The following is a 21,669-nucleotide window of genomic DNA, read 5'->3' as shown; positions in this document are numbered from 1 at the left end:
CCTATGGGGCAGTTCTACTCTGTCCTATAGGGTTGTTCTGAGTCAGACTCAACTTGATGACTTTATTATTTTTGAAGTAGGGTGAGGGCTGCCAGACTGGGGCTCCCAGGAGGGCAGAGTCCCACTCAGTGACTCTATTGGCTGGTAAAGAGTTGTTACCAGAATGGGGTCTCCAGTAAAGTCCTAGCTCAGCAAGAAAGATCCTGCACTGTTTCTTCCGATGCATTCCTCTTCCAGCACGTGTTTCTTCAGCACGTGCTGTGGGAACTCAAAGCCCTGCAAGTGGAAAACTCTACCAAACCCCACCATTCACCTCTCTGCCACTCTTGCTGCTGCCCATGCAAACTTCTTCCTCTGGCCCTAACCACTTAGAGTTAGGTCAGACCTCACAAGGTGAAGAACACAGGCCTCCAGGCTGCCAGGTTGGTCCAAGACTTCAGACATCAGCTACAAGCTTGGGAACTCCCATGACACCCTCCCTTCTGACCTGCTAGCTGCAAATTTGGGGTTCGCTCTACCCACTCACGATCCAGCTATAAGCTAAGAGGTCCCCAGGGACTCCTCACTTCTGACCTGCTGGCTCCTACAACTCCTTCAGGTTTGACAATTCACTGGAACAACCCACAGAACTCAGAAGAAGTGCTGTACTTATGATTACAGTTTTATTATGTCAAAAAGGATACAAACAAAGAGATACTTAGGGCAAAGTCTAGGGGTTCTCAATACCAAGCTTTCATGTCCCAAAGGACGTGCTACCCTCCCATGTGCATCAACGTCTTTCACTAACCAGGAGGCCCGTGAAGCTTCTGGGTTCAGAGCCTTTTGTGGGGCTCCATTGCATAGGCATGGCTGATAGAATCATGCATCCTCCCGCTGAGGTCAGCTGATATCACAGAAAGCGGTGATCTTTCTGGCCTGGCCAGCCTCCAAACAAGAACCATCTCAGTATAAATTCTCAGGTGTGGTCTGGAGATCTATAGGTAACAAAGGTACTTCAGTTACTCAGGAAATTCCAAGAGTGTAGAGTTATTTCTCAGGAACCAAGGACAAAAACCAAATTCTTTGAGTAAAGTTAGTGTAAACCCTACACCCTGTTTAGGTTTGTTATGAATTGAATTAAGCCAAAACCAAAGCCTTTGTTGAGTTGATTCCAACTCACAGCAAACCTTTAGAACAGAGTAGAACTGCCCCATAAGGTTTCCAAGGAGTAGCTGGTGGATTCCAACTGCCAACCTTTCGGTTAGCCACCGTAGCTTTTAACCACTATGCCAACAAAAATAAATGTTGAAGTCTTAACCCCCCATCCGTGAATGTAACCCTGTTTGGAAATACCCTTTCCCATCGGGTCAATTCCATATTATAGTGACTCATAGCAATGCTACAGCATAGACTAGAACTGCCCCATAGAGATTCCAAGGACTGGCTGGTGGCCTTTTAGTTAGCAGCCAAGCTCATAATCACTGGGCCACCAGGGCTCCCGTTTGGAAATTTGGGGTTTCCTTTGTTATGTTAATTGGGTCATACCAGAGTAGGGTGAGTCTTACACTTACTTAATCCCTTCTGAGTGATGTGATGACCTAGGCAGATGCATTTATAAGCAGCAAAGGGACTCCAAGGACTACTGGTAGCCACCAGAAACCAGGAGAGAGGCCCACAGAAGGAGTGGACACGGCTGAGACCCTGATTTGGACTCCCAGCCTCCATCCAGAACAGTGAGATAATAAATTTCTGTTCTTTAAAGCTACCCACTTTGTGGTATTTTATTATGGCAGCTCTAGGAAACCAAGAAAAGATTATGAAGTTGATTGAGCTCAGTTCCTACTCTTGAGGGGACAGTACCACCCAGCACTATCTTCCATTCTAATACATTCTCGAAAACGGGAGAATTGGCAACCATAGGCCCCAACAGCAGCGCCAAGCAATGGAAACACCAGAAAGTAGTTTGGGGAAGTCAATCCCTCAAAAATGCCATCTTCCCACATGCTACGCCACTCCAACAAACACACAATCTAAGTAAAAGTAATATGATAAATCTAGCCCCTATTCCCATCCAGATATCTGTCCCTAAACACCTCTTACATAGAAATTCTCACTATGAAGTTCTTCCTCCTCATCAGAAATCAACTCAAGCCTCGGTCAGTGGCTGACATGCCTAACACAACTCAGTATACACTGGTTAGTGACCACATGTCTTCCCTCCTCATCTAGTCAGGATTGTGACCCCAGCAGTAGTAGCCGCATTTAGTCTTGCTGAAAATACGCCCATTGGCCTGAAGGGGGAACAGTAGTTGGGTGAGTACAGATCTCTTCCAGCTTCTGAACACTTCCCAGCATGCAACCTTCTCTCTCTGGGGGTGACCAGTAAAGCATCTTCATACCCTAGACCCAAGTCGTAATGGTTCTGTGTTTGGTTCAAACTCTTAGGGTAGAATTTGGGCAGTCAGCTAAACTCCTCTGAGCTTCCGTTTTCTTATCTATAAATTTAATATAATGAGGCCTTTGGGCTGACTGTCCTGAAGCACTGACACTGTTAGTGTAGCTGCTCCCACTCCCTCAGCTACTCCTTCTACTTCCACCCTGTCTCTATTGCCATCTGTTGATATGCATTAGTGGTTTTGTCTTATACTTCCAGGAGGGGGCAGGAGTTTGGGGCCCGATTGTTGTTGTTAGGTGCTGTCAAATCCAGTTCTGACTCATAGCGACCCTATGCACAACAGAATGAAACACTGCCCCATCCTGCACCATCCTTACAATCGTTGTTATGCTTGAGCTCATTGTTGTAGCCACTGTGTCAAGCCACCTTGTTGAGGGTCTTCCTCTTTCTGCTGACCCTGTATTCTGCCAAGCGTCATGTCCTCCTCCAGGGACTGATCCCTCCTGACAACATGTCCAAAGTATGTAAGATGCAGTCTCACCATCCTTGCCTCTAAGGAGCATTCTGGTTGCACTTCTTCCAAGACAGATTTGTTCATTCTTTTGGCAGTCCATGTTATATTCAATATTCTTCACCAACATCACAATTCAAAGGCGCCAATTCTTCTTCAGTCTTCCTTATTCTTTGTCCAGCTTTCACATGCATATGATATGATTGAAAATACCATGGCTTAGGTCAGGCGCACTTTAGTCTTCAAGATGACACCTTTGCTTTTCAACACTTTAAAGAGGTCCTTTGCAGCAGATTTGCCCAATCCAATGCGTCTTTTGATTTCTTGACTGCTGCTTCCATGGCTGTTGATTGTGGATCCAAGTAAAATGAAATCCTTGGCAATTTCAATCTTTTCTCCGTTAATCATGATGTTGCTTATTGGTCCGGTTGTGAGAATTTTTGTTCTGTTTATGTTGAGGTGCGATCCACTGAAGGCTGTGGTCTCTGATCTTCATTAGTAAGTGCTTCAAGTCCTCTTCATTTCTAGCAAGCAAGGTTGTGTCATCTGCATAAATCTGGTTGTTAATGAGCCTTCCTCCAATCCTGATGCCCCATTCTTCTTCATATAGTCCAGCTTCTCAGATTATTTGCTCAGCATACACGTTGAATAGGTATGGTTGAAAGGATACAATCCTGATGCACACCTTTCCTGACTTTAAACCACTCAGTATCCCCTTGTTCTGTCCAGACAACTGCCTCTTCATCTATGTAAAGGTTCCTTATGAGCACAATGAAGTGTTCTGGAATTCTCATTCTTCACAATGTTATCCATAATTTGTTATGATCCACACAGTCGAATACCTTTGTATAGTCAATGAAACACAGGTAAACATCCTTCTGGTATTCTCTGCTTTCAGCCAGGATCCACCTGACATCAGCAATGTTAGATGGTGGTGTCATATAAATTGGGCCTGTTCCAACATTATGTGTTAGGCACTAGGTTTGGAGTAGATTTCACAGCATTCCACATCCTGGGCTAAGGAACTGGCTTTACTGGGGAAATGCTATAGGACAGGCAGCAAGAGAAGCATTTTATCCCCTTTGGGTGGGTGCCAGAGCCAGGGGTCTCTGCTGGAGACTTAGTGTGTATTGCCTTACAAGGAAAGGCTGTCAACCCCTTATTACCCTCTGTTATTATAGGGTAACCATGAGATTAACAAGGTCAGTGAAGGGATATGCAAACCACTTGGGCCTCAGTCTGAATTTGGGTGCCAGCGGTTCGTAGCTATTATCTGGGAAAGCCAACTGCCCAACACCTAGGGATTAAGGGAAGTTGCAGCTCTTCCAGCCGTTGAAGGGGAAGAGGCCAATAACCTCCTGCTGAGAGAGGCAGAATCCCAGTCCCAAAGAGCTTTGTTCAGGCAAACCAGAGCAGAGCTCCCAGAGTCATCTCAAACAATTCTGCTATACTTATCGGGGCAAGGAGACTGAAAGATCATGAGGGTGAGAGTAGAGTGTTTCCAGCCCTAAGTGAGAACTCCTATGATTAAAACAGGGGCCAGAGTCTTCTTAGACTTTGCTTTGCTTTGTTTTCCATAGGAGACTACATAAGATTTATTGTTGTTGTTGTTAGTTGCCGTTGAGTTGATTCCAACTCATGGCTACCATATGTGTGCAGAGTAAAACTGCTCCATAGGGTTTTCAAGGTTGTGACCTCTCAGAAGTAGACAGCCAGGCCTGTCTCTCGGGTGCCTCTAGGTACAAGTACTAATAACAGTAACATTTATTAATTGCTAACTAAATACCACGCACTGCTCTAAACACTTTATAAGAATTAACTCACGTAGAGCCAAGGAGACAAATGTGACCCCATTGGAGAGAGGGACATCCTCTCCCCCTCTGGGCAGGCCTGTGATGCTCAGGTTCCCTGGAAGCCCTGGAAGCATTCACAGTCAGCACCATCAGCAGGGCACTGGCCTCCCTGGCAGGCAGCAGCCTGCAATAAATGTGGACAAGTGGAAGTGGCACTTGTAGGCAAGGAAGACCCTAGCGCACAACAGCGAGCTGGATCATGGTCATAAATTGCAAGCCAATTCCTCCTTAGTTCTTCCAGGAGGGTGAATGTTAACTGAGATTCTCTCTGCTATGGGATGAAGTAAGAATGCAGTGCAATGAGGTTTCCCCTATAGGCCACCCTAAGAAACTTTTCCAAAAATGACTCTTCAAAGCCATCCTGGCAAATTCTTTCTCTTGAGTGACTTCTCAGAACAGTTGTCCCATCTTCCCAGAACCTTGCATGTTCAAACACCCATGGTTTAAATCATGATTTGGACCCATGTGAGTGTGTGTGTCTATGCACCCACTTATTTTTAAAAAGAAAAAGAAACTTTCAATTGAACTTTGGTTGTCAAAAAGGGTTTGCAGCTTTGATAACTTTAAAGCTGGGGCTTGAGCTGAGGGCTGATATTCTCTGGTTATTGGGGAAGGTTTTATTGCGCAAAGTTCTGGGTCCTATAGTCTGTGAGGGACAGATTCACTGGCTAATGTTGCAAACCTTCATTCTTCTTATAGTACATCCTCTAGGCGTAACTGAAATAGAGAAAGTGGGGATGAAAAGGGCTCACTAAACGTAAAAACTTCTAAGTTAGAAGTTTATGCTTCACGTCACTATCCAACAAGATGGGAGAAAGTGGACAAGAGAAAAATGTTAATGAGCCAATAGCTGCAAAATAAACTGATTGCATTAATTAAGAACAAGCTCCCAAAACTCTGCCAGCCCAGGCAGGTTAAAAGTAAGTTCTTTCAAACCTTCAAAGAATTGAAAATGTCTTTGCTATTTAAGCTGTTCTATAGATTTTTTTTTTATAGATTAGAAACAAATGAAAAACTTCTAAGTTTGTTTTACTAAGCTAACATAATCCTGATTAGGACAGCATGTGGGAGTGCAAATTAGTAGACATTTTCTGAAACAACCAAAGAAGTAGGAGGAAAGTAGGGTGTGGTGTCATGAAGTCATGTAAGAAAATGTTTCAAGAAGATTGAATGGTTGACAAGTGTCTTAGTTTCCTTGTGCCACTGTAACACAAATACCAAAAGTGGGTGGCTTTAAAGAACAGAAATTTACTTTCTTACAGTGCTGGAGGCTAAAAGTCCAAATTAAGATAATTATAGGCGAGAAGAGATGGGAACCAGGAAATCCGTGGCATTGGATGAGACCAGGGACGCTTTATCCATACTAAAAAGAGAAAAGTGCAGAGTGTGGACATGCATGGTTTAAAGTCAGGAAAGTTATGCATCAGGGTTGTATCCTTTCACCATACTTATTCAATCTGTATGTTAAGCAAATAATCCGAGAATCTGAACTATGTGAAGAAGAACCGGGCAACAGGATTGGAGGAAGACTCATTAACAACCTGGCATATGCAGGTGACACAACCTTGCTTGCTAAAAGTGAAGAGGATTTGAAGCACTTACTAATGAAGATCAGAGACACAGCCTTCGGTATGGATTACACCTCAGCATAAAGAAAACAAAAATCCTCACAACTGGACCAATGAGCAACATCATGATAAACGGAGAAAAGATTGAAATTGTCAAGGATTTCATTTTACTTGGATCCACAATCAACGCCCATGGAAGCAGCAGTCAAAAAATCAAATGATGCATTGTATTTGGGCAAATCTGCTACAAAAGACCTCTTGAAAGTGTTAAAAATAAAATAAAATAAAGATGTCATCTTGAAGACTAAGGCACACCTGATCCAAGCCATGATGTTTTCAATAGCCTCTTACACATGCGAAAGCTAGACGATAAATAAGAAAGACGGAAGAAGAATTGAAGCCTTTCAATTATGGTGTTGGCAAAGAATATTGACATACCATGGACTGCCAAAAGAATGAACAAATCTGTCTTAGAAGAAGTACAGTCAGAATGCTCCTTAGAAGCAAGGATGGCAAGACTACGTCTCACATGTGGTGGACATGTTATCAGGAGGGATCAATCCCTAGAGAAGGACATCATGCTTGGTAAAGTAGGGGGTCAGCAAAAAAGAGGAAGACCCTCAATGAGATGGCTTGACACAATGGCTGCAATAATGAGCTCAAGCATAATAGGGATTGTGAGGATGGTGCAGGACCAGGCAGTGTTTTGTTCTGTTGTACATAGGGTCACAATGAGTTAGAGCCAACTCAATGGCACCCAACAACAACAATCATGATTTGCATAAAAGTTTGCTGCAAGGATGTTCACTGAAGCATTGTTTATAGTAGCAAAAAAAGGAAACAACCTAAATGTCCAATAGGGGCCACCCATTGTTGTCGAGTCAATTACAACCCTATAGGACAGAGTAGAACTGCCCCATAGGGTTTTCAAGGCTGTAAATCTTTATGGAAGCAGATTGCCACATCTTTCTCCCATGAAGCAGCTGGTGGGATTGAACTGCCAACCTTCTGTTTACCAGATAAGCACTTAAGTGCTGCACCACCAGGGCCCCCTCCCAATAGGGCATTGACTAAATATACCAGAATATGATGCAGCCATTAAAAATTACATTATATACCTACGGCGAACATGAAATTTAATGGTGAAAGACTAAACACTTTCTAAGTTTGAGAATGCAAGAATTTCTGCTCTTATCATTCCTATTTAAAGTAGTACAAAAAGTCCTAGCCAGTTCAATAAGGAAATAAAAGAAATGCAAATTGGAAAAGGAGAACTAAAACTGCCCTTATTTGCAGATGAAGTTATTTTCTATGTGGAAAATCCCAAGGAATCTGTAAACAAAAACTCCTAGAGCAAATAAGCCACAGGATACACAAGAATCAATTGTACTTCTACACAGTAACAATGGACAATTAGAAATTTAAAGCAATAAACATTTGAAACACTGAAACATTTGTAATCATGAAAAAATAAGAAAGAAATACTTAAGTATAAATCTAACAAAATATGTACAGGATCTATATACTGAAAAATACAAATTTCTAATGAAAGAAATCAAAGACGATCTAAATAAATGGAAAGACATACCATGTTCATGGATTGTAACACTCAACATACTGAAAATGTCAGTTTTACATTGATCTACAGGTCTAACACAATTCCTATCAAAATTCTAGCAGGAATTTTTGTAGATATAGATAAACTAAATCTAAAATTTACATGTAAAGGCAAAGGAACTAGAATAGCTAAACAGTTTTGAAAAGGAAGAATAAAGTTGGAGGAATCATGTTACCTGGTTTTAAGACTTACTGTAGCTACAATAATGAAGACAATGTGATATTGATAGAAGCATAGACACATAAGTCTATGCAATAGAAAGTCCAAAAATAGACACATATGAATATGGTCAACTGATTTTTGAAGATGATGTAATAGCAATTCAATGAAGAAAGGATAGACTTTTCAACAAATGGTGTTGGAATAATTGGCCATTCACAGGCAAAAAAAGAATCTCAACCTAAACCTCACACAATTTACAAAAATTAACTCAAAATGAATGAAAAATTAGAGTGTAAAACTGTAAAACTTTTAGAGGAAAAGATGGGAGAAAATGTTTGTGACCTAGAATTAGGCTCAGAGTTTTTAGACACCAAAGGCACAATCCATAAAAGAACACATTGATCAATTGGACTTTATTGAAATTAAATCATCTTTTTCTCTGTAAAGACTCTGTTAAAAGAATGAAAAGGCAAGCCACAGGCTTGAAAGAAAAATTGGTAAATCATGTCTGACAAAGGACTCTGTCAGAATATATCCGGAATATAAAAAGAACTCTCCAAGCCCTACAATAAGGAAAAAAAAAAATTGTCATCAAGATGATTCTGATTCATGGTGACCCCATGCATGTCAGAGTAGAACTGTGGTTTTCAATGACCGATTTTTCAGAAGTAGATCAACAGGCTTTTCTTCTCAAGTACCTCAGGATGGGCATGAACCTCCAACTTTTTGGTTAGCAGCCAAGCACTTTAGCCATTTGCACCACCCGGGAATTCCACAATAAAAAACAAAGCATCAAATTAGAACATGGACAAAAGGCTTGAACAGACACTTCGCCAAAGAGGATGTATAGATAGAAAATAAACACATGGAAAGCTTTTCAGTATCATCTATTTGTACCTGTTAGAATACAGCAGACGTAATTGTACCTAGGTCATAAAAGCAATGCAGTTTCTACCTAGTTCACCGAGACACACACTTTTGGAGTCCTGAGTGACCATGCGAGAAGATCTCCATACTGTGAGGAAGCCCAAACCACATGGAGACACTATGTGCTTCAAATGACAGCCCCAGCTGAGGTTCTAGCCAACGGCCTGCATCAACTGCCAGCCAAGTGAACACAGAGACCTCCAAGTGACTGCCGTCCCCAGCCATTGTGTCACCTCAGCCATCAAGTCTTCCCACATCTTGCTTTTCACATCTTGGAGCAGAGACAAGTCTTTCTCCACTGTACCCTGTCTGTAATCTTAGGCTGCAGAATCCATAAAAAATAAAAAAATTGTTTTTATTTCATAAGCATAATAAAAATAGTTGCTTTAAGATGCTAAGTTTTGGATTACCCAGCAATTAAAAAAGAAAAAAAAAATCCATTGCCTTTGAATGAATTCTGACTCATAGTGACAGAGTAAAACTGCCCCATAGGATTTCCAAGGAGAGGCTGGTGGATTTGAACTGCCAACCTTTGCAATAGCAACCAGAACAAACTGACACCCTTTGTTCCTGCTGCAAAACATACCGACTGATTTGCCCTTGCTTACAAAACACCTTCTCTCAACTACAAAGCGGCAGTGGAGGTTCAATGATAGAATTCTTGCCTTCCATGTGGGAGACATTGTGTGAGTCCCGGCCAATGCATCTCATGTGCCTTTTGAAAATCTAAAAGGATTCTGCGTTCAAATTGCTTCGAAAATGTCTTTCAGTTCTCATTCCACTTTAAAGGAATCAAAACTACATACGCAGCTGATGCATTACATGGTTGTGGGTTTGCGTAAGAAAGAAAAGCTGCAGCTCCGATTATTCAACTCATCCTGAGAGGAACGGACTTGGCCCTACATCAAATGACTGGCAAAGGAATATACTTCTATATGGTTTAAGTTGAAATAAGATGTTTAATACACCAAACTTTTGACCCAGTAAACCCACTTCTGGGTATATAAACCTAACAGAAATGAAAACATATGTTCACAAAAATACTTAGGCAAAGATGTTCATTCCAGCATTCTTCATAAGCCCAAAGTGGAAAGCCAAACGTCCATCAAGAGGAGGCTGGTAAACATACTGTGATGTATTCTACATGCAATAATGCTCAGCGATAAAAGGAATGAATGCTACAACATAGATAGATGAACCTTACAGACAGAATGATGAATTAAAAAGACAGACACAAGGGAGCACACACTGAACGATGTCATTTATATAAAATTCTAGCACAGGCATAATGAATCTGTAATAATAAAGCTCAGAATAATAGTTGCCACAGGGGAGTAGGGGGAGTCCCTGGGTGGTGCAAACCATTAATGTGCTCAGCGGCTAACCAAGAGGTTGGCAGTTGGAGTCCACCCAGAGGCACTTTGAAAGAAAGGCCTGGCCATCTACTTCTGAAAAACCAAACACTGAAAATCCTGTGGAGCACAGTTCTACTCTGACACACGCGGGGTCACCATGAGTCAGAATTGACTTGATGGCAACTGGTTTCCAGGACAGGGCCAAGAGAGGAGGGGCAAGGAGGGGGGTGTTGACTAGGAAGAAACACAAGAAAATTTTCTGGGTTCATGGAACCCAGATGTTGATTAAGCTGTGGATCACGCAGCGATATCCATTTTGTCAAAATGGGACAGGTAAGATTTGCTTATTTTAATGTATGTAAATTTTACTTCAAGAAAACGGAAGTTAAAAACTTAGGTGGAGGTGAGGTGTAGATGAAGTTATACCTGAAACAAGAATATCAGAATGTTTGAAATTGTTGAAACTGGGTGATGAGGATATATTAGTCTGGCTACTTCGTGTATGTTTGGAATTGTCCACAATGTCATGTAAATTAAAACGTTTAAGGCATGTGTTATCATCTATGAGTCTCAGCTTTCACCACCTTGCTGACCAGCTGACAGACTCCCTGCGCACTCAGTCAGGGCCATCTGCTGCACAGATTCCTGTGTGCTCTCTCCAGAGGATCTGAGTCCTAGCTCCGGCATGGGTGTGCACAGGTAAGTTTTAAAACCACAGGCAGAACTGGAGGGACTACTGTTTTAGGCCACATAATCTAATACTTAAAGGAAAAACGAAACAAAACTGTTTTGTCATTGATTCAGGTCTTAGTACCTCATTAAAACTTAAAGTAAAAGGCAATTTGATACAGCAGGGAGAAGAAAACACATGAATTTTAGTATTAGACAGAGCCAGGGTCAAATCTCAGGCCTGGCATTTTTAATCTACACTACTGAAAACAACTTAATGTCCTTGAGTTTCCATGTCCAAAGTTCAAAGAGAAGGTGTGGCTTGGCTCATCGTCAGCCACACACACACACACACACACACACACACACACACACACACACACACGCACACACACACACACACACATCAAAGAAGCTGAAAAATTTACCCGGTAATTGAATTCTGCTCTGATTCCTATAGGAATGGGTAGGAAAGCCCCAACAATCACTCGTCCCGACCATTAGAGGGCAGTAGCGACTCAAGCCTTCCTGAGTCCTGAGCACAGTGGATAAACTATAGTAAAGGATAATCATGTTTTTGGCATCAGAAGCAGACAAACATGATTAAAATCATGCTGGCTCTGGGCTGCTGTCTCCAGCTTTCTCCTGTAAGCATTGGTTGACGGAGTCTTTTTGAAGTGGGGCGCTCTGGTTCTCATCCCAAAGAGTAAGAAAAGGAGGATACCCTAAGGAATAGCTCCCGACTGCTTTCCAGGCAGCAGCCCATAACCACTTCATTTTCCTGCTCCCAGTGTCGTCAGAGGGCTACTCCAGACCTTGGCATCCTGGGAGGTAGCACTGATAGAAAGCTGGAAGAAGGCAGAGTGAGCCCTTCTACCAAATGGCCAGCTTTGTTGCCGTTCCTCCATACAAAGATAAGAAAATCATGGAGAAACAAAAATCCAAAACTCTTCAACAGGAACCAAAGTTCAGCTAAACTTTGGCAAGCTTCATTGTTCCTAAATGATTCCCAGACTATGGTCACTTTGGAAAGCGTGAGTGTTGAAATCAAGTCATGTGTGTCTGGTTGCGGGAGACAGATTCTTCCGCTTCTCTCCATGATGGAAGTGAAAAGTACACTTAAATAACCTTATCCCAGTAGTGTTTTAGCCTAGGGATTCTGGAAGGAGATGACCCAGGTTCAAATCCCAACTCTTCCATTCTCTGGTTAGGTGAACCTGTGCAAGTTACTTACTTTTTCTGTGCCTCAGTTTCCTCATCCCTAAAGTGAAGCTAATAATAATAGTGCCTACCTCCTAGGCTGTTATGAGAATTTACATGGTCTCTAGCACATTATTAGGGCCCTGGGTGGTGCAAATGTTGAAGTGCTTGGCTACTAATCAGAAGGTTGGAGGTTTGAATTCACCCAGAAGCACCTGGGAAGAAAGGCCTGGTGATCTACTTCCAAGGTCACAACCATTGAAAACCCTATGCAAAACCAAAAAAAAAAAAAAAAAACCTCATTGCCATAGAGTAATTGCAACTCATAGTGACCCTACAGGACAGAGTAGAAATGCCATATGGTTTCCAAGGGTATAAATTTTTATCACTGCCCTGGTTGTACAATGGTTAAGCTCTCGGTTGCTAACCAAAAGATCAGTGGTTCAAACCCAACAGCAGTTCCATGGGCGATGGATGGTCAGGGACTTGGAAGGAACATGATTGGAAAATTGGTGACAAGGAGGTATGGGAAAAGGTATGTGGATAGACCTGTCTGAATGGGCCAATGAAGTGAAGATATTTGTGTCTCATGTGAATGCCCACCAAAGGGTGACCTCAGCAGAGAAGGATTTGAACAATCAAGTGGATAGGATGCTGTGTTGTGGAAACCAGCCATCTTCTTTCCCTAGCCACTGGTGTCATTGCCCAATGGGCTCATGAAAAAAGTGGCCATGGTGGCAGGGATGGAGGTTATGCATGGGCTTAGCAACGTGAACTTCTACTCACCAAGGCTGACTTGGCCACAGCTACTGCTGAGTACCAAATCTGCCAGCAGCAGCTCGGCAGTGATGTAATGATGTGATCATCCTCCATTTTGTGATCTGATGTAGCCATCCCCCATTTGTGATCTGATGTGAGCAGCCAATCAGTTGAAAAAGGAGTTTCCTTGGGGTGTGGCCTGCATCCGATATATATGGACATTCTGGCAAAGCTCACTGGCTTGCTCTGGATCCTGCGTCTGACTCATCATCCTCTGACCTCCAGTTCTTGGGATATAAGCCTGCAGCCTGCTGCCTGACCTGCCAATTTTGGGTTCATCCATGTGAGTCAGGAACCATATGAGTCAGAAAAAGCCTCCACCTTGATGCCTGACCCATTGATTTGGGACTTGCCAGCCTCTATAACCATGTGAGCCATTTCCTTTAACTAAGTCTCTCTTTATATATATTTACATACATATACACTCTTGGAAACCCTGGTGGTGTAGTGGTTAAGAGCTACAGCTGCTAACCAAAAGGTCAACAGTTCAAATCCAACAGGCACTCCTTGGAAACCCGATGGGGCAGTTCTACTCTGTCCTATAGGGTCACTATAAGTTGGAATCGACTCAATGGCAGTGAGTATATATACATTTCTCTAATGTTGCTCCTCTAGAGAACTTAGTCTAAGACAGGACACAGCTAAAAGTTATCTCTCAAAATCTGCCCAGGTTGAGTAATCTGTTAATGCATTCCTTTTTTCACCTAACCTGCTGGTTGTGGGAGTTCTTTCCCAAAGGCAAATTTATCAGAGTTTGATGTGAAGTTTTCTAGAAATACAATGTCTACACTTTTGTAAGTTGCTGAATCGCTAACTAGTTGACATGTTAAGTAATTCACAAAAGTTTATATATGCCAGGACAAATACCACATGAATATTAATTAGTTTGGCACATTGTATTTTCCACAACAATATCTTCCATTACATTTGACATACCTCCCATGAAGAGGTAGGATTGTGTTCCCTCTCATTGAATCTGGGAAGGCTTGTAAATGATGCTGGGTGATGTCTAATGCTAAGTCATACAAGACAATACATCTTCCTTCCAGTTTTCTTTAGGCTGCTCACTCTTGAAACCCAACCACCATGTTGTGAGGAAGATCAAGTGTAGGCATTCTAGCCAACAGCCCCCAGGTGAGTTACTGGCCAACAACCACCATCAGTTGCCAGATATGGAAGTGAACAAACATTCAGATGATTCTAGCCCCAGAGACTAAATCACCTCCAACATTTGAGTCTTTTCAGCTGAACCATTGGACATCACGGAGCAAAACAAACCATCTCTGCTGTGCCCTTTCCAAAGCCCCACAGAAACTCTGAGCATAATAAAATGGTTATCACTTGTTACACAATAGTAACTGGGACAGCTAGCAAGCAGGATTGCCTCACGTTTAAACAGCTTAGACTTTAACGTCTTTAATCTCTTTAAAACCCTCCCCCCCCTTTGTTAAAATCTTGAATTGTGCAATGAGATACTTATTCTCTTTGCTTAATGTTTTGCCCCTTTTGGAACATAGAGTGGAGTATAGGGAAGAGTATACACAGAAGCCCAGAGTCTCGAATCGGGAACTATCAATTATAACTTAATATGTGAGTCTTAAGCTGGATCTCTTCCATCTATCCCTCCAAATCCACTCTCCCTCTTTCCCTAATCTACTCAGTTTCCAGGAGACTGACCTTATGAATTACATCAATGAGCTTCCCATTGGGTATAAGCAATGAGTGATACCAGCAAGAGATTCAGAGGACAGCAGAAGAATGAAGTTCAGGTCTTTATTTTCTGCTGTCTCTCTTTGGGGTAGGTGTCCCTGGGTGGTGCAAATGTTAACCAAAAGATTGGAAGTTCAAGTCCACCCAAAGGCACATCAAAAGAAAGACTTGGCAATCTACTTCCAAAAAACGCAGCCATTGAAAACTCTATGAAGCACAGTTCTACTCTGAAACATGGATTGCCATGAGTCAGAACTGATTCAATGGCAACTGGTTTTTTTCTTTGTGGGGTGACAAGGATCTGGCTGCATCTCTCAACCAAAGGTCACAACTCCTCTCAGATAGCCCACTCTACAGAGTTCTCTCCTTTCTCCCTCCATGGCCCAATCTCTCTCTCTCTCACCGGGTTCTAAAAATTCCTCCTTTCCCAGCCCCTTTAGGCATTGGGGTGGTCAAAGCACCTCCCTATTATTAGCTCTTATGATTTCCCTGCAACTTTGCCACATAGATATGAATAATACCTTTACTAAATCCTCCTAAAATTACCCAATTTAAGGGTACCTTCTGCTTTCTCTCAGGACCCTGACTAAAAAGAAGTGTCTGGTCCTTCATCTGTAAAAATGAGATTCCACACATCCAGCCTGTCTCCTACCTAGGTCAAGCAAGATAATAGATGTGTATCAGTCAGGGCCCATCACAAACAGAAAAATCACAATGAGTATTTCAAACAGAGGGATTTAAGAGAGGGAATTGGTAACACCAGAGTTGGAAGGCTGAAAGAGCATCAAGGGGGGATTTGTGGTGGATTAATTACTCTTCTGTGTGGTCTTTCTAGCCATGGTTTTGTAACTCCCACCCAGGTGACTGTGTGATAGGGTAAATGTGGCCTACCAAGGCGATGGGTCAGTTTTTCCTTAAAAGAGACCCAATTCTCAAGGAAAGAGGAGAAGCCCACCACCACTAAGGAAGGCAAGACCAGCAGGAGAGACCTGGAAACAGGAGAGGGCGAAATGGGCTTTCCAGCTCATGGAGAGAGAAAGCCAAGTGCCTTTGGACAGAGACTGAGGGCCAGGGAGAAGCACACCTGTAAGCACAGCTGCAGAGAGGCTATCCCAGTGGAAGAACTGTATCCTGAGTGTTCTCGAGTCTGAATTGTAACTGTTACTGCCTTAATAAACCCAATAATTGTGAGTATGGTCTGTGAGTTCTATGTGGCTGTTACAAAGAATTATCAAACCCAGTAGAGTGTGCTGTGGAGGGGGTCAGTTGGTGTCAGAATTGGTAGAGATGGTGGAGAGAGGAGGTGTGTCAGGTCTCTACCTCATAGGAATCAGCCTTGGGCTGTTAATATTGCTTCTCCTTCACTTGTGTGGTTGGAGGAGGTCAGACACCTCCCCATGCTGTTTTTACTGTTGACATCAAAAGTAGGAATCTTTGCAATGGCTCCAGACTCATGAAAGCATGGAACTTTGTAAGAGAAAGAAAGAACGGGCTTGGAAAGTGAAACTTTTTGATTATTACATGGTTACTTTGGTTATTACCTTTAATGGCTTAAAGGAATGTTATGCTGCAGCTGAGGGGAGAAAAGACCCACCTGGAGTTGCCTGGGGTAAAAGCCAGGCCAGATAAATGGGATGATTGATAGGGGGCCGGTGTCTCCTGGTTCTACCCAGCCAGATGCCTAAAACCATATATGCATGAATGGGAATATAGTTAAGGTGTGGAGAAGAGAAGACAAATCTGGAATGTTTCAAAAAGTGTTATGTGGCGGAGCCAAGATGGCGGACTAGGCAGACGCTACCTCGGATCCCTCTTACAACAAAGATACGGAAAAACAAGTGAATCCATCACATACATAACAATCTACGAACCCTGAACAACAAACACAGATTTAGAGATGGAGAACGAACTAATAGGGGAAGCAGCGATTGTTTCCAGAGCCTGGAGCCAGAGTACCAGTCAGGTACGGCACAAGCACAGAGAGCTGCTCCACCCCCCTGAACTAACCCCGGGAGGGGGACCAGCGGTTCCACGGGCGGCGTGGGACGCAGCCGGTAGGAGAAATCCCCGGGAGGCAGTGACTGGTCTTGGAGCAGAAAGAGCAACGTCCGAGCCGGGGAACTGTCCCGCCAGGATTTGGACTGGACGCAGGTACAGCATAAACACGGAGAGTTGCTCCACCCCCCTGAACTAACCCCGGGAAGGGGACCAGCCGGGTCGCGCGGGCGGCGTGGGACGCAGCCGGTAGGAGAAGTCCCCGGGAGGCAGCAACTGGTATTGGAGCGGGGAGAACAGCGTCCCAGCCTGGACACTCGGTCACGGCACAAGCACGGGGAGCTGCTCCACCCATCTGAACTAACCCCGGGAGGAGGCCCAACTGGCTCTCGGGTGTGGCACGGCCACGCGGCTGGAGGGACGAGAAGTCCCCGGGAGGCAGCGACTGATTTTGGAGTCAAGAGTGCACCGTCCCAGTAGGGGAGCCTTGACGCTGGGCGTGGGGCTGGAAGCGGAGGATCTGACCGTGACTCCAGCAGGCCAGACCCCCCGGGGGCAATCTCCACACAGCCAGCACACATAGGCGATGTGCCCTGCGGGAATCTCAGATATAATAGTCATTCCAAGCAAGACAAGCAACTCTGGCTATATTCTGAGGTGTTACTCTCCTATCTCTCTGTTCCCTCCCCCACCCTCCCCAGGCGGCTTCATTAACATCTGAATAGCCTGAGCCAGAGGGAGAACTCTGATAGGGATCTGACTGCATTTTTCTTAAGCGGATTTTCTGGAAAAACTAGTTTCCCAGTGATGGCTCGGAGACAACAATCCATATCAAACCACTTAAAGAAGCAGACCATGGCAGCTTCTCCAACCCCCCAAACAAAAGAATCAAAATCTTTCCCAAATGAAGATACAATCTTGGAATTATCAGATACAGAATATAAAAAACTAATTTACAGAATGCTTAATGATATCACAAATGAAATTAGGATAACTGCAGAAAAAGCCAAGGAACACACTGATAAAACTGTTGAAGAACTCAAAAAGATTATTCAAGAACATACTGGAAAAATTAATAAGTTGCAAGAATGCATAGAGAGACAACATGTAGAAATCCAAAAGATTAACAATAAAATTACAGAATTAGACAACGCAATAGGAAGTCAGAGGAGCAGACTCGAGCAATTAGAATGCAGACTGGGACATCTGGAGGACCAGGGAATCAACACCAACATAGCTGAAAAAAAATCAGATAAAAGAATTTAAAAAAATGAAGAAACGCTAAGAATTATGTGGGACTCTATCAAGAAGGATAACCTGTGGGTGATTGGAGTCCCAGAACAGGGAGGGGGGACAGAAAACACAGAGAAAATAGTTGAAGAACTCCTGACAGAAAACTTCCCTGACATCATGAAAGACGAAAGGATATCTATCCAAGATGCTCATCGAACCCCATTTAAGATTGATCCAAAAAGAAAAACACCAAGACACATTATCATCAAACTCACCAAAACCAAAGATAAACAGAAAATTTTAAAAGCAGCCAGGGAGAAAACAAAGGTTTCCTTCAAGGGAGAATCAATAAGAATATGTTCTGACTACTCAGCAGAAACCATGCAGGTAAGAAGGGAATGGGACCACATATACAGAACACTGAAGGAGAAAAACTGCCAGCCAAGGATCATATATCCAGCAAAACTCTCTCTGAAATATGAAGGCGAAATTAAGATATTTACAGACAAACACAAGTTTAGAGAATTTGCAAAAACCAAACCAAAGCTACAAGAAATACTAAAGGATATTGTTTGGTCAGAGAACCAATAATATCAGATATCAGCATAACACAAGGTCACAAAACAGAACGTCCTCATATCAACTCAAATAGGGAAATCACAAAAACAAACAAATTAAGATTAATTAAAAAAAAATACACATAACAGGGAATCATGGAAGTCAATAGGTAAAAGATCACAATAATCAAAAAGAGGGACTAAATACAGGAGGCATTGAACTGCCATATGGAGAGTGATACAAGGCGATATAGAACAATACAAGTTAGGTTTTTACTTAGAAAAATAGGGGTAAATAATAAGGTAACCACAAAAAGGTACAACAACTCTATAACTCAAGATAAAAACCAAGAAAAACGTAACGACTCAACTAACATAAAGTCAAGCACTATGAAAATGAGGATCTCACAATTTACTAAGAAAAACGCCTCAGTACAAAAAAGTATGTGGAAAAATGAAATTGTCAACAACACACATAAAAAGGCATCAAAATGACAGCACCAAAAACTTATTTATCTATAATTACCCTGAATGTAAATGGACTAAATGCACCAATAAAGAGACAGAGAGTCACAGACTGGATAAAGAAACACGATCCATCTATATGCTGCCTACAAGAGACACACCTTAGACTTAGAGACACAAACAAACTAAACCTCAAAGGATGGAAAAAAGTATATCAAGCAAACAATAAGCAAAAAAGAAGAGGAGTAGCAATATTAATTTCTGACAAAATAGACTTTAGACTTAAATCCACCACAAAGGATAAAGAAGGACACTATATAATGATAAAAGGGACAATTGATCAGGAAGACATAACCATATTAAATATTTATGCACTCAATGACAGGGCTGCAAGATACATAAATCAAATTTTAACAGAATTGAAAAGTGAGATAGATACCTCCACAATTATAGTAGGAGACTTCAACACACCACTTTCAGAGAAGGACAGGACATCCAGTAAGAAGCTCAACAGAGACACGGAAGATCTAATTACAACAATCAACCAACTTGACCTCATTGACTTATACAGAACTCTCCACCCAACTGCTGCAAAATATACTTTTTTTTCTAGCACACATGGAACATTGTCTAGAATAGACCACATATTAGGTCATAAAACAAACCTTTGCAGAGTCCAAAACATCGAAATATTACAAAGCATCTTCTCAGACCAGAAGGCAATAAAACTAGAGATCAATAACAGAAAAACTAGGGAAAAGAAATCAAATACTTGGAAAAGGAACAATACCCTCCTGAAAAAAGACTGGGTTATAGAAGACATCAAGGAGGGAATAAGGAAATTCATAGAAAGCAACGAGAATGAAAATACTTCCTATCAAAACCTCTAGGACACAGCAAAAGCAGTGCTCAGAGGCCAATTTATATTAATAAATGCACACATACAAAAAGAAGAAAGAGCCAAAATCAGAGAACTGTCCCGACAACTTGAACAAATAGAAAGTGAGCAACAAAAGAATCCATCAGTAAAACAAATAATAAAAATTAGAGCTGAACTAAATGAATTAGAGAACAGAAAAACAATTGAAAGAATTAACAAAGCCAAAAGCTGGTTCTTTGAAAAAATTAACAAAATTGATAAACCATTGGCTAGACTGACTAAAGAAATACAGGAAAGGAAACAAATAACCCGAATAAGAAATGAGAAAGACCACATCACAACAGAACCAAATGAAATTAAAAGAATCATTTCAGATTATTATGAAAAATTGTACTCTAACAAATTTGAAAACCTAGAAGAAATGGATGAATTCCTGGAAAAACACTACCTACCTAAACTAACACATTCAGAAGTAGAACAACTAAATAGACCCATAACAAAAAAAGAGATTGAAACCGTAAGCAAAAAACTCCCAACAAAAAAAAGCCCTGGCCCGGACGGCTTCACTGCAGAGTTCTACCAAACCTTCAGAGAAGAGTTAACACCACTACTACTAAAGGTATTCCAAAGCATAGAAAATGACGGAATACTACCCAACTCATTCTATGAAGCCACCATCTCCCTGATACCAAAACCAGGTAAAGACATTACAAAAAAAGAAAATTATAGACCTATATCCCTCATGAACATTGATGCAAAAATCCTCAACAAAATTCTAGCCAATAGAATCCAACAACACATCAAAAAAATAATTCACCCTGATCAAGTGGGATTTATACCAGGTATGCAAGGCTGGTTTAATATCAGAAAAACCATTAATGTAATCCATCACATAAATAAAACAAAAGACAAAAACCACATGATCTTATCAATTGATGCAGAAAAGGCATTTGACAAAGTCCAACACCCATTCATGATAAAAACTCTTACCAAAATAGGAATTGAAGGAAAATTCCTCAACATAATAAAAGGCATCTATGCAAAGCCAACAGCCAATATCACTCTAAATGGAGAGAACCTGAAAGCATTTCCCTTGAGAACGGGAACCAGACAAGGATGCCCTTTATCACCGCTCTTATTCAACATCGTGTTGGAAGTCTTAGCCAGGGCAATTAGGCTAGACAAAGAAATAAAAGGTATCCGGATTGGCAAGGAAGAAGTAAAGTTATCACTATTTGCAGATGACATGATTATATACACAGAAAACCCTAAGGAATCCTCCAGAAAACTACTGAAACTAATAGAAGAGTTTGGCAGAGTCTCAGGTTATAAAATAAACATACAAAAATCACTTGGATTCCTCTACATCAACAAAAAGAACACCGAAGAGGAAATAACCAAATCAATACCATTCACAGTAGCCCCCAAGAAGATAAGATACTTAGGAATAAATCTTACCAAGGATGTAAAAGACCTATACAAAGAAAACTACAAAGCTCTACTACAAGAAATTCAAAAGGACATACTTAAGTGGAAAAACATACCCTGCTCATGGATAGGAAGACTTAACATAGTAAAAATGTCTATTCTACCAAAAGCCATCTATACATTTAACGCACTTCCGATCCAAATTCCAGTGTCATATTTTAAGGGGATAGAGAAACAAATCACCAATTTCATATGGAAGGGAAAGAAGCCCCGGATAAGCAAAGCACTACTGAAAAAGAAGAAGAAAGTGGGAGGCCTCACCTTACCTGACTTCAGAACCTATTA

The 21,669-nt window shown here is 41.8% G+C and overlaps 1 protein-coding gene across 4 annotated transcripts in view; it reads right to left on the bottom strand.

Moving 5' to 3' along the window:
• Nucleotides 1–688: 688 nt before the first annotated feature.
• Nucleotides 689–21,669, bottom strand: part of HSD17B3 (hydroxysteroid 17-beta dehydrogenase 3) — an 87,366-nt gene continuing 66,385 nt past the window's right edge. For all 4 annotated transcript variants that reach the window (XM_064291133.1, XM_064291131.1, XM_064291130.1 and 1 more), the window contains one exon: nucleotides 689–974. In XM_064291133.1, coding sequence (XP_064147203.1) covers nucleotides 813–974 — 162 coding nt within the window. In that variant the 3' untranslated portion in view covers nucleotides 689–812. The remainder of the gene's footprint in view (nucleotides 975–21,669) is intronic.

Source organism: Loxodonta africana, chromosome 9 (genome assembly GCF_030014295.1).
Source record: "Loxodonta africana isolate mLoxAfr1 chromosome 9, mLoxAfr1.hap2, whole genome shotgun sequence".
Taxonomy (NCBI): domain Eukaryota; kingdom Metazoa; phylum Chordata; class Mammalia; order Proboscidea; family Elephantidae; genus Loxodonta; species Loxodonta africana.
Note: the sequence above shows the minus strand (reverse complement) of the source record. Positions and strands in the feature narration are given on the sequence as shown.